This window comes from Myotis davidii, unplaced genomic scaffold (genome assembly GCF_000327345.1).
Source record: "Myotis davidii unplaced genomic scaffold, ASM32734v1 scaffold78, whole genome shotgun sequence".
Lineage (NCBI taxonomy): Eukaryota > Metazoa > Chordata > Mammalia > Chiroptera > Vespertilionidae > Myotis > Myotis davidii.
This window is the reverse complement of record NW_006290305.1, coordinates 2,918,993-2,932,456: the sequence shown is the minus strand read 5'-3', so window position 1 is coordinate 2,932,456 and position 13,464 is coordinate 2,918,993. Positions and strand designations below refer to the sequence as shown.

General features: G+C 45.4%; 2 protein-coding genes across 2 annotated transcripts in view; one reads left to right on the top strand and one right to left on the bottom strand.

The window, feature by feature from the left end:
• The first annotated feature begins 1,417 nt into the window (after positions 1 to 1,417).
• Positions 1,418 to 9,968, top strand: TUBB6 (tubulin beta 6 class V). Its single transcript, XM_006763263.2, has 2 exons — positions 1,418 to 1,648; positions 8,477 to 9,968. Exons 1-2 carry the CDS (start codon positions 1,588 to 1,590, stop codon positions 9,538 to 9,540), a joined length of 1,125 nt encoding a protein of 374 aa, XP_006763326.1. The 5' UTR covers positions 1,418 to 1,587; the 3' UTR covers positions 9,541 to 9,968.
• A 1,714-nt stretch (positions 9,969 to 11,682) lies between these two features.
• The window catches only part of AFG3L2 (AFG3-like AAA ATPase 2), a 39,274-nt gene continuing 37,492 nt past the window's right edge, over positions 11,683 to 13,464 (bottom strand). Inside the window, exon 17 of the mRNA XM_006763261.2 lies at positions 11,683 to 12,476. Within this exon, the coding sequence (XP_006763324.1) occupies positions 12,234 to 12,476 (243 nt within the window). The 3' untranslated portion in view covers positions 11,683 to 12,233. The remainder of the gene's footprint in view (positions 12,477 to 13,464) is intronic.

The following is a 13,464-nucleotide window of genomic DNA, read 5'->3' as shown; positions in this document are numbered from 1 at the left end:
TGCCCGGCCCCTCCCTCGCTCCCGCGGGGCGGGAAGCTCGGCCAGCGCGTTTGAACAGCCAGTTCCGCGCGGGTCTGAGCTTTTGAACCAGGCTACCCGTTAGTTAGTGTTGTGAAACCAGCTTCGTGGGTAAAGTCCGGCTTTTCCTCTCTCTCCAGTTTAACATGTATCTCTCAGTGGAGATTCTTGGCTCAAAGTGTGCAAAGCCCTCCCTTCCCTGACTTTGCGGGCCCTTTGCAGACCTCCAAAAGACTACGCTCCCTGCAAGCTGGAACTGAGAAAAAGCCAGGCTGCGGTTTATCTCCGTTGGAAATAACCCTGCCCTGGATACCCACATCTGTGCTGTAGTTACGTGGACACGTTATTTCTGTAACAATTCTTTTTTATTATAAAAGTGATACATGCCCTTCAAAACAACAAAAAACTAAGACATTGACAGAAGGCCCAGAAAATGACAAACACGACCCTTCCCCACCATATTCCCAGCGATGATCACTCAGTGTTTTGGATTCCTGTACTGCTTGTCCACAGAAGAGCTGAGAAGAGCAGGATACGAAACCCGCTGCGTTTTGTTCATGAAGCAGCTATGACAAAAGGTGTGGACAAGTAGGGCCTGGAAGATGAAATTTCTCGATAGCATCACGGGAAATTCCAGTACATATTACACTTCCTGTTAACCCTTAGGTCCAGCTCAGTTACAGCTTCTTCAGTCTGGGTGTGTGCAGAGCAGGCCAGGAGTTGAAGAGCAGATTCTATTAACCCCATCCTCACTGGGAACAATTTCTTGCCCAACTGGCACGAAAGTGTACTTATATATGAAAACGCTACACAGCAGCACTCATTCATAAATGCAAGTGTCTCTTGGAAAATGGCCCGTGGAATGTAGCTTGGGTTCATGTATATGTATGCCTGAGGGAGGTGCCAAAAAGCAGAAAGAATGTCATGGCAGCATGACAATTTAAAAAATATGTATATTTTTACTGAGTTCAGAGAGGAAGGGAGACGGAGAGAGAGAGAAACATCAATGATGAGAATCATTGATCCGCTACCTCCTGCACACCCCACACTGGGGACCAAGCCTGGGCATGTGCCCTGACTGGGAATCTAACAGTGACCTCCTGGTTCATGGGCAGACGCTCAAACATGGAGCCACACCGGCTGGGCACAGCACAATTTACCACCACAGACAGGGTTTATTTCCATGGAGCTAAAAACGTAAACTGCCCAACAGGAAGAGGTGTTAGGGTGAACGGAAAATCCAGGAGGCAGGAAGTCAGGAGACTTGATTTCCCACCCTGCGTATTCCTGGAACTTCCTCTGCCCGTTCCTGCCTGGGCTGGTTTCCTCGTCTGAACAAGTCAGGGTGGGATTGTGTTCCCGCGCTCAGAGTCTGTGATTCTGCTACAACAGCCAGGTGCCCTCTCTGAAACCCTGCCTCACGCTCCAGGCAGCTCAGCTGTAGGACTTGCTATGGGGAAGTCTGTTACTTCAGAAACCAGAAAATGACCTCTGGTGGGTGGGTTCTGTTCTCTTCCAGCTCAGAAATATGTGCCCAGGGCCGCCCTGGTGGACTTGGAACCTGGCACCATGGACAGTGTGCGATCCGGGCCTTTCGGGCAGCTCTTCCGGCCTGACAACTTCATCTTCGGTAGGTTCCCTCTTTCCAGTCTCTACTTCTTTTTAAACATCAAAACTAATTTGTGTGCGAGATTAAAAACATCACATGGCACAGGAAATCAGCAGACCCCCAAACTGATCACAGGCACCTCTTGTAATTCTTGACTTTTTTTTTTTTAAGGAAAGTAACCTCTGTATTTCTAAATGAAATGCTTATCCTGATAGTTTTTTATTTCAAAAAAATAATTTTAGACATTAACTTCTTCCCCCTTCATAAATTATAATAATATGATAATAGTAACTTATTTTTGGTTCCTATATTGCTTATCTTTTAACTGCAATACGTTTGTGCCTATATTTCTTTCTCAGTATCTATAGACAGTCCTGCTTTCTTTCTATAAAGACTGGTGCCATATGAGTTTGTTCTAGCAGAATGGGAAAATCCTCCCTCTTCCTCTATCTAAAAACAAAACAAAACACATAATAATAGCACCCACTCTCTGTAAACTTCTAAATTATATAAAATTAAATAAATTGTCCCTAGCTGGTTTGGCTTAGTGGAGAGTGTTGGGCTGTGGGCTTAAGAGTCCCGGGTTCGATTCCGATCAAGGGCACGTGCCTGGGTTGCGGGCTCCATCCCCAGTAGGGGACGTGCAGGAGGCAGCCAATCAATGATTCTCTCTCATCATTGATATTTCTATCTCTGTCTCCCTCTCCCTTCCTCTCTGAAATCAACAAAAATATATTTTGAAAAATAATAAATGAATTAAATAAAATTAAAGTGGCATTGTTAGTGCTACCAGCCTCCATCACGCTGTAGCCATAGGTTTTAGAGTCAAAGCCACAGGGGGATGAACCATTTCCCATTCATAGACATTCTGCCTCTACAAGAGGACACAGTCTGGAAGGTTTTATTGGTGTACGAGTTAGTTACCTTGTAGCGGAATCAGGCACGGACTTGTTAGGAAGAAGGCAAGGCAGTGGCTTCTCGGGAAGATGAATGTTCACAAAGACTGTATCCTCTGGATGTCATCCACTTCTCATCACCATGACAACCTACACAATCAATGGGACAGGTGAAGCTTCTAATAATAACTTGTTCAAGAGTTTTCTTTCACCTTTAATATTTCAAATAGATCGGGACTCTGGTGCCCTTTTTCTTATATTAGAAACCCTAAATTGCCAATATTTTTATTGTTCACAAATGGGGACATTTATATTCTTTGCCTTTCACTGAACTAGAGACCCTAATTGGCCCCAGGCACACATGAACAGGACTCACACATAAAAACACAAAGATTCAGATGTAACTCGGCGAACCCTGATCCCATGGAGGTTGGAGAGAACATAGAAAAAAAGTACTCTATATTGTTTAAATTGAAGATGTTCTAATTTATATATGTTCTATTGGGCTTCATGTAACATTGGTATGTTCTATTTCTTAAAATGGGTGATAGGTAAGTAGATATCCACTACAGTGCTCTTCATATCCTTTTACATGCCTTCAATCTGTCATAAGAAATATCACGGATGAGGCTATGGGACCTGTGGATGCACTTTCTGGGCAAGGTCACTAGTGGGACGCCAGAGGCCCCACCCTCTCTGTCTTCCTCCTGCCCCTCCCAGCCCAGATGTCTGCTCAGGAGTGAGGCTCCCCCTAGCAGCCCTCCTGCACAGCCAGGGCATTTGAGGTTTCAGAGAGTCAAAATCGGGAACCAATTTTTACCTAATTGAATTATCACAGACTATTAAAGTCGTCGTGTTAAGCTAGTTTCTCAGGGCAGCAAATTTAGCAATTGTGGAAGTTTTATTTGATTGAACTGAATATTGAAGTGTAAAAAAGGTTTGATCTCGGCTATCTAGGTGTCAGTAATTGAGGTCAAGATGTTTAAGAACAAATTAAGATAGACCTATAATAACTATTATCTAATTTACTATCCTTGTAAACTGAAAAATGTTAGAAATGATGCTTGGCATTTACACTGTCCCCAGGATTCTTTCTTTGCTTCTTGCCAAAACCTGCATACCTGTCTTTGATTCAGAATATTTAAAATTTTTAACACATCGTACTAATGTGAAATAACGTTATTCTTTAGTATTTTTAAAAAATGGATGTTCTTTTAAGAATTTTGAATTGTTTCAATGAGTATGCTTACTTTGTTAAAATAGCACATTTGTGGAAGGGAGGGGCATCCAGAATGTACGAACATCCTATATTGTTTGGCTGAACAGCTGTTTTCAGGGCATTTTCCAGGTAATAAAAGAGGCAGAATTGTCTGTGAGTGGGAGATGGTTCATCCCCCAGTGGCTTTCTAGCTCACTGTCTCCAAGGTGGCAAGTTAAGCCAAAATCAGTCCATTTTCAAATATAGTTTGAAGTGTTTTCTTTTTAAAACATAGACTTGAAGTGTGTATAATTCTCAATGTGAAAATTTATCTGCATTTGAGTTTTAAACATGAAAATACTTAAAAAAAAAAACAACCAACTTTTTCCCAATGAATTGCTGGCTACATAGCCATCATAACTGTTAGATAGTGGGAAACATCCTTGTGGGATAAAATGTAACGCCAGAGAGAGAAAACGTCCTTCAAGCCTTTCTGCACTTGCACTTTTTTCTTCAAATTTTGGTGCTAGAGAGGGTCAGAGAGCACACACACTCACAGTGTGAGCTCTGGAGGTGCACCAGAGGGCGGACTCCGATGACACCCAGGGGATCTGTTGCAACCCGACTGCCAAGCTGCGAGATTGCAGCCTTGTGCTCTACACCCCGGAGCCGCTGATTAATGTCACAACATTGCATTACAGAAGATGTTCAACTCATGACCCCCAAATATTTAACTGGGAACGTCTGTTGCTATGAGACAGTGGCAAAATATTTTCAGAACTCACCAGCTTCCTCCTTCTGACAAGAGCAGAGAAAACCTTATGGCTCATCATGTTATAAACACTGAGGGAGCCACGTGCGTGGTGTGAGCTGCAGGAAGAGAAAGGGTCCAGTTCAGAATCGCTGCACTGCCCACTCGAGCGAGCTTGATTTACTGTGGCTTCTGTCTGCCTAACGCCACCTGCTTATGTTCAGTTACTGCTTCTACTCTAGTTTAAGGAAATCATTCCTAGTCTCTTTGTAACAATTACACTCAGTCTTTCCTTTTACAGGAGTGAGCCCAGGTGCCAGGCTAGCCGTGAGTAGAAGGTCCCCCAGCTTGTTCCTCCCAGAGCCTCTGCTGTGGTCTGGCCGGGCTGCCGGCTGCTGCGTTGGGTGGGAGGGGTAGACAGGAGTTAGTAGGGGCATAGGAAGGACAATGATCATTTTCGAGGCAGCCAAGTGCGACCCAACTGGGCGGGAAGAAAGAGAACACAGTCACCTTCTGGTCAAGGTGATGACCACCTGAGGGGCTGAAGTGGTCAGTGCCCACAGGGTCTGATGCAGGCACGGAGGGAATGTTTTTATAGTTGATTATTAGAGAGATACTATCTGCAATTTACTGTGAGCCACAGGTCCTGTCATGCCAATAGCCTTGATGCCTTTGACCAGCCAAATGGGGCAGAGAACACAGGAGTGAGGCTGGCCTCACTTGTAAGGTGGGGTGAGGACAGACCAGAACAGCCGTGGTTTCCGATGGGCGGTTCTGCCCTCCTGGAAAACGCACTATTTATTCATTCATTCATTCATTCATTCATTTATTTATTTATTTTTTAAACCTCACTATTTAATATTTAAACATTTAATGTTGCCATTACAAAGTTACACTGTTTTCACGTGGGTTTTTTGTTTTCCCTCCTTTAAATATATTTTTATTAATTTCAGAGAGGAAGGGAGAGGGAGAAAGAGAAACATCAATGATGAGAGAGAATCAGTGATCAGTTGATGAGTCTCTCTTCACACCCCACATTGAGGATCAAGCCTGCAACTAGAGCATATTGCCTAACCAGAGTTGAAACTGTGACCTCTAGGTTCATAGGTCAACGCTCAACCACTGAGCCACGCCGGCCGGGCTCCACATGTATTTTTTCAAACAATAAGCAAGTACGTAGTGTAAACACAGAAACCCCCCATCCTGCCACAGATGGCCCCCGAGATTTTAGTCCCTGAGGACAATGGAATGCTGTAGACCAGCGGTTCTCAACCTGTGGGCCGCGACCCTTTGGGGGTCGAATGACCCTTTCACAGGGTTTGCCTAAGACAGTCAGAAAACACATATATAATTACATATTGTTTTTGTGATTAATCACTATGCTTTAATTATGTTCAATTTGTAACAATGAAAATACAACCCGCATATCAGATATTTACATTACGATTCATAACAGTAGCAAAATTAGTTATGAAGTAGCAACGAAAACAACTTTATTGTTGGGGGTCATCACATGAGGAACTGTATTAAAGGGTCGCGGCATTAGGAAGGTTGAGAACCACTGCGGTAAATAGTGGAGGAGTGTCCTGCCTGACCTTTTCCATGTACACATGTACCCGCGACCTCACGCACATGCGCGCACGCGCGCGCGCACACACACACACATTTGATTTAGTTTTTTGAAAATGGGATTGTGCTACACATACTATTTTATAGCTTTTGAAAAAAGCTCATTAACATCTCTCAGACATCTCCTATGACGGTCACTGCCTATCCATTGTGTGTCTCCCCACTTATTGGTGACACACTTTAAAATTTTCCTTAAAGGAAGGTTTCCATAATTTTCTTTTGATGAACATAAAATACATGTATGTTTAATTAAATTTTTATCAGCAAATATATAATGTTGAAACTGAACTGCCTAAAATCCCTTCCTTCAGAAACAATCATTTATGAGTTCAGTGCGTGTTTCTCCAATTTCTTTCCAAAAGGCATTTTTAAATGCTTAAAGTTAAAAACATTCCTTCTTGCTAGCTAGCCAGGTAAACGATGTGTATGGTCCGGGATTCAACAGGAACCACAGGGTGTTCAGTGAGAACTCGGTCTCCTTCCTTCCCACGCTGGTGCCCCCAGCTCCTTCCCAGAGCAGCCACTCTCAGACTCATGTGTGTCCTTTCAGACACATTCTGTGCACATCCCAGCAGGAACATATCCATTACATACATAAGATGATTGTCAACTATATGCACCACTTAGTACTCTGGGTTTTTTTCCACTTAGAATATATTTAAGAAAATGTTCCCATCTCAGTCCTAGGATTGCTGGCTGATAGTATTTGCATAGGTACTAGCCTCTTTTCAAAGACACTTTGGTGCTTCACTTTTTCTTTACTATTGCAAACTGCTCTTCAGGAAATATGTGTCTGTGGGGCATTTTGCACACATGAGTATACCTATTTAAGAAAATTGATAGAAGTAGAATTGCTGAATCCAAGAGGACTAATTTGACAGATATTGCTCCATTATTCTCCAAACAGTCTCCTTTTCTTAAGCCTCCAGCAGCTGCCATGTAGGAAGGGGCCTTTCCCAAACCCTCGCCAACGAGTGTTATCGGACTTTTTCCCCTCTGTCAATTCCATAGGGGAGAAATGGAATCTTCGTGTTTTAATTTGCATTTCCCTTATGAAGAATATGTCAAATACTTGTGATTTTCATTTCCTTCACTATGAACTATTTATATTCTTTGCCCATTTCCCTAAAGGCAGTTGGTTTCCTTGCTGATTTGTAAGGCTTTGCATATTCAAGAGGGGTATCCCTTTGTATGTGATACACGTCACTAATAGTCCATTTAAAAATTACTGAAGAATCACAGGATTAGGGTTGTTTCTCTTGTTTTAGACTTCCAGGAACGCCACAGTGCTTGGCACTGATAAATGCTATGGAAGATATACAGACATTTAAGATGACTCATTCGCCCTCGATGAAGGCCTTGAGAACAGAATCCAGGGGTGCTGGTCAGCAGACCTCAGTGTGAGGGGCCCCCATCCCTCTAAGTGCACGAGAGCCTCCCATCTACTCATCTTAGCTGATGCAGCACCAGGCTGGTCTCAAGGGGGAGTCTTGGTGGGGTCACTGCTGCCTACCTCAGTTTCCCCTGTGGTGTGCAGCATCAGGCATGGACCTGCCCATGCAGAGCAGAGAAGCTGGTCGTCAGGCTGTGGTTGTGAATTCTTGCCACCAGCTTTGTGTTGGAAAAATTCAAGTTAACTTCTGGAGAATAAGTGGATATTACCTGGTCAAAACATATGTCCATCTTAAAAATTGATGGGGGTGCCCAGCCATCATGGCTCAGTGGTTATGTCGATCTATGAACCAGGAGGTCACAGTTCAATGCCCGGTCAGGGCACATGCCCGGGTTGTGGGCTCAGTCCCCAGTGTAGGGTGTGCAGGAGGCAGCCGATCGATAATTCTCTCTCATCATTGATGTTTCTGTCTCTCTCCATCTCCCTTCCTTTCTGAAATCAATAAAAGAATATTTTTTAAAAATTGACGAGTATTTAACTTGTCTAAAGAGGTACTAACACATGTACTCACCAGCAATATTGGTGGTGCCTGTTTACCCACCTGCTGACTTTGGCCAACACCATATTATCTAACCGATAATACATCTTTTCCATCACCATTTAAAATGTATCAATATCAATGAGTGGGTCCTATGGTCTTGCCCTATTTATTATATTTCTTTTTATTCTCACCCAAGCAAATGCTTATCAATTTGAGAGAGAGAAAAACAATGATGTGAGAGAGAAACAACCATCAGTTGCCTCCCATATGTGCCCCAAATGGGGATCAAACCCACAACCTAGGTATGTGCCTGACTGGGAATCAAACCTGCAACCTTGCAGTATATGAGTATATGGGAGGATGTGCCAACCAACTGAGCCAAACCAGTTAGGGCCTGTCTTGCCCTATCTAAATGGTGTGCTACTCTTTTGCTTATTCCAGGACAAACTGGTGCCGGAAACAACTGGGCAAAGGGGCATTACACAGAAGGAGCAGAGCTGGTGGATTCGGTGCTCGACGTGGTGAGGCAAGAGTGTGAGCACTGTGACTGCCTGCAGGGCTTCCAGCTGACCCACTCCCTGGGAGGGGGCACAGGGTCAGGCATGGGCACGCTGCTCATCAGCAAAATCCGGGAGGAGTATCCCGACAGGATCATGAACACCTTCAGCGTCATGCCCTCCCCCAAGGTCTCGGACACGGTGGTGGAGCCCTACAATGCCACCTTGTCAGTCCACCAGCTGGTGGAGAACACGGACGAGACCTACTGCATCGACAACGAGGCCCTGTACGACATCTGCTTCCGCACCCTGAAGCTGACCACGCCCACCTATGGGGACCTCAACCACCTGGTGTCGGCCACCATGAGTGGGGTCACCACCTCACTACGCTTCCCGGGCCAGCTCAATGCTGACCTCCGTAAGCTGGCGGTGAACATGGTCCCTTTCCCCCGCCTTCACTTCTTCATGCCCGGCTTTGCCCCCCTGACGGCCAGAGGCAGCCAACAGTACCGGGCCCTGACAGTGCCCGAACTGACTCAACAAATGTTCGATGCCAAGAATATGATGGCGGCCTGTGATCCAAGACATGGGCGCTACCTGACCGTGGCCACCGTCTTCCGGGGCCCCATGTCTATGAAGGAGGTGGACGAGCAGATGCTAGCCATCCAGAACAAGAACAGCAGCTACTTCGTGGAGTGGATCCCCAACAACGTCAAGGTGGCCGTGTGCGACATCCCTCCCCGGGGCCTCAAGATGGCCTCCACCTTCATCGGCAACAGCACGGCCATCCAGGAGCTGTTCAAGCGCATCTCGGAGCAGTTTTCTGCCATGTTCCGCCGGAAGGCCTTCCTGCACTGGTTCACGGGCGAGGGCATGGATGAGATGGAGTTCACAGAAGCGGAGAGCAACATGAATGACCTGGTGTCTGAGTACCAGCAGTATCAAGAAGCTACGGCCAACGATGGTGAAGAAGCTTTCGAAGACGACGAAGAGGAGATCAACGAATAGAGGCGTGCCCGTCTCACATACGACAGTTCAGACTTTCTTGCTTTAACTCAGATGTGTCTTAACTCCAATGGCTGTTCAATGATGCACTGGTCTAAATATATGGGTGCAGGCCCCTCCCAAATGTAATAAAATTGTACTCTCAGTCATCTAGAACAAAGAAAAGTACATTAAAATAGCAGAGAATTGGCAGTCCTCCCCGTTCAGATCAGATGGAGGACTTAAAAGAACTTATGGGCCATCAGTTAAGGGCTAAGTGAATAAACCTCACCTTCTATTAAGTGTTCAACCATGTCTGAGAATTAGCAGGGAAGTCAGAAACAGTATTTTTTCATCCTTTGTGAAATGAAGCTGTGCCGTGTTGCCTTATCTTGAATACGCAATATTGAACCTTTGAAACAGCTTGTTCGTAATAAAACACTAAAACTGTTCTTTCGTCTCTCCCAGCCTTTGCTTATGTGATAGATTTGTTCCTTGGCATCCTCACGATGGTTGCGCAGATCTCTAGTCTGCCCTGGGTGACCTGCCCCTGCCGTTCACTGAAAGAGGCTCTTCTTGAATGCAGGTTTTGCGGGTGGGAGCCAGAATTCTGACTCCCAGGCTGTGTGTGCATAAAGAAAAGCCATCAGCATTTAGACCTCCCCCAGGATTTCCATCTCCCTGGGCCAGTGGGTCCCAGCCTTCCCTAACGACTCCGCTGAGATTTGCCAGAGGAGCCACCGATCACCCTCAGGCTTCCAGCTGGCTCTCGGTGGGTGAGGGGCACGGGATGGGTGGGCTCTCAGAGCAGGAACCCAGGCCAGCAGCCTGGCCCAGCACAGAGGGTGAAGGCTCTTGTCTGTGTAATAAATGATCACTTTATGGTTCCTGTAAACTAGCCACAACTTCTGTAACAGGTCTTGTAAAGTCAAATTCCACAGGGCAGGACCAGGCTAGTTTTACTAGTAACTGGCCAGCACTGCCAGTTAGCTGTGAACCAGTGATGGTGCTTTAGCCAAAAGAAAGTGAAGCAAATGTTAGTGCTTGGCCGTCTGCTCTGACTCCTCCGTGGGGGACCCCGATGCCTCCTGTAAAGGTAACCCAGCTTCTCCATCGGTAACCGTTGGACAAGGAAGAAAAGTCTTTGCCATTTGGAGCCACTGAGATCGAGGGCCACCTCAGTGTGACCTAGCCCCGCCTGGTGCTGTGATGCCATGGCTCACACCCACTAACTGCATTTATTTGTGTGAAGCCTTAGCCTTCCTGTAAGGAATTTTTTTGTTGTTAATCCTCACCCAAGGATATATTTCTTAGAGAGGGGGGGAGAAACAGAGGAGATGGACAGAGATGTGACAGAGATACATTGATTGGTTGCCTCTCTCTCTCCCTTCCTCTCAGTAAAAAATCAATAAAATATATTAAAAAAACAAAAAAAAACCCCAAAAAACAATTCTTCACTCAGCTACTTCCCACAAGCACCCCCTGAGGAAAGAGGGCCATCAGTGTAGCTTCTGCAGGTCACTGCCTGAGCCACCTCCCATCCCATCAGCCCAGTGCTGCTCCAGATGCCACCGATTTTGTCTTAAGTCTGAGGAGTCACCATTACCACAACATAACTACATCAAGGATACACAAGGCAAGTGGAACAACAGTAAAGGGAGCTGCTAAAAATATGTATTAATAAATGCAAAAATGCATGGTACTTCCAAATCCAAATAGTGGCTTTGTAAGGTTTAGTCCATCTTCATGCATAGTCCATCTACGTTTGCAATATTGCAGACCTCCACTTTTCTGGACCCACACACCCTTCTAATAGTAATGGCCACAGCCTACCATTCAGAGCAGGCAAGTCATGGAAGATCCAGGGCACAGGGGCCTCTCTAGCTTATTGTCACTGCTCTTCTCTGAAGTCCAGGTGATGGCTTGGGACAGCCTGCCACACCTGCTATGACACACCGACTCCCAGTCCCAGACAGTGACCAACACGTGGTCATGACTGGTCTAGTAAAGGTGTAAATCACAGATTCTCACCCTGACTGAGCTGGTATCAGAATTCATCATTCCAGGACACACAAACCTAGAAGTTCCTCATCCTCACGTGCGAGCAGATGAGAACCAGAGACTAAAAGAAAGTATCCCAAGCATAAACAATGGCCCTCTGTGTGGTCAGGAGAAAAAATTAAAATGTTTATACTTTATTTCTGATGTAAAGAAGCCGTATTTACATAATACATTCATATTTTTTTAATATGTTACAGCTCTCTGTAGAAAATCATCCCAGTAAAACGGCAACATGTAGTCTGGATTCAATCTTCAAAGTATTAGTCAAATTTAAATATTCTTATCAGGAATCCAATTTAATTTCACAGCCTCTGCAGGGAAATGGGAATGAAGGGTGGGGTAATGGAAAGTGAAACACAGGCCTCTCCCACGCTGGCAAGCTTTCCGATTCTCCCCGACATGTTCTGCTGGCGTCACTGATGGTGGAGCGGGACCAGTGCCGGGCACCAAGCTCCTCTCCCAGCCGCTGTCCAAGAGCCCAGGGCCTGGGGAAATCACCCCGCCACCCCTACTGGGACTGCTGAAGCTGAGGATTAAGTACTCCTCTCCCCACCACTTCAACTGGTCAGCGCTGGTTAAGATCAACTTAGCAGTGTTCTCATTCTTCTGAGAAAGCCAGAGTTGAAATAACGTGCAAACTGAACCCACAATATAAGCTAAAACGGCCTCCCTCCTCGGATCTGATTGGCGATTTTCTCCTCTGGAGACACCTCTTTCTCCTTTTCCCGGTCTTTGTTCCAGTCCTTCAGGCCCTCTGGAAGCGAAGTGTCCTCATCCAAGCTGCCAGTGCCTTCCACAAATTCTTCATAGGTAGATTTTTCCGCAAATGGTCTGGGGCCCAAAAGTTCAACCATATCATTCTTATCTAATACTTCTTTTTCTAATAATAGAAGAGCAACCTGAAATATAAACAATACAGTTACTCAACAAAGTTTATAGACAACCCCACCCCAAAAAGGGTTTAAGAATCACTGAGCCCTGGCTGGTTTGGCTCAGTGGATAGAGCATCAGCCTGTTGACTGAAGGGTCCCGGGTTTGATTATGGTCAAGGGCACATGCCTCAGTTGTCGGCTGGGTCCCAAGTAGGGGTTGTGCCGATCAATGATTCTCTCTCATCATTGATGTTTCTATCTCTCTCTCCCTTTCTCTCTGAAATCAATAAAAATATATATTTTTAAAAATCACTGAAAAAGATATACATAAGGTCACATAATTTTGGAGTACGTTGTGCAAAATACTATAACAACAAATGTCCAGCAGTAAGGGAGTGGCTAAATACATTTGGTATATCCACACAATGAAGAGTGAGATGCATAATGTCTGTAGTTTACAATATTTGCTTTTTAAAAGAGGGAAAATACATCTTTTAGTGATGAATCATCTATTTTTATTTTTTTTATTGATTTCTGAGAGAGGAAGAGAGATGGAGAGAGAGATGGAAACATCAATGATGAGAGAGAACCATCGATTGGTTGCCTCCTGCATGCCCCCAACGGAGTTCGAGCCTGCACCTCAGGCATGTGCCCTGACCAGGAATTAAACCATACCCTCCTGGCTCACAGGTCCACGCTCAACCGCTGAACCACACCTGACCAACAATGTGCACGGAAGTGAGCAATGACAGTGTCAGGGGAGCAGGGGAGAGTGGTTGTGTTAAAGCACCTGACCATTACAAAGAGAATAAAGTGGGTTAAATTGTAAACTGATCTTGCCCTGGCCGGTTTGGCTCAGTGGATAGAGCGTCAGCCTATGAACTCAAAGGTCCTGGGTTCTTTTCTGGTCAAGGGAACATGGCCAGGTTATGGGCTTGGTCCTCAGTAGGGGGCATGCAGGATGCAGCCAATCAATGATTCCCTCTCATCATTGATGTTAATATCTCTCTTCCTT

What these genes read in the sequence shown, in the direction of transcription:
- TUBB6 (XM_006763263.2), top strand. Translation starts at nt 1,588, where the DNA reads ATGGACAGTGTGCGATCCGGGCCTTTCGGGCAGCTCTTCCGGCCTGAC. An exon ending in GCCTGACAACTTCATCTTCG is followed by an intron (nt 1,649 to 8,476) that starts GTAGGTTCCCTC and finishes TGCTTATTCCAG; the next exon opens with GACAAACTGGTGCCGGAAAC.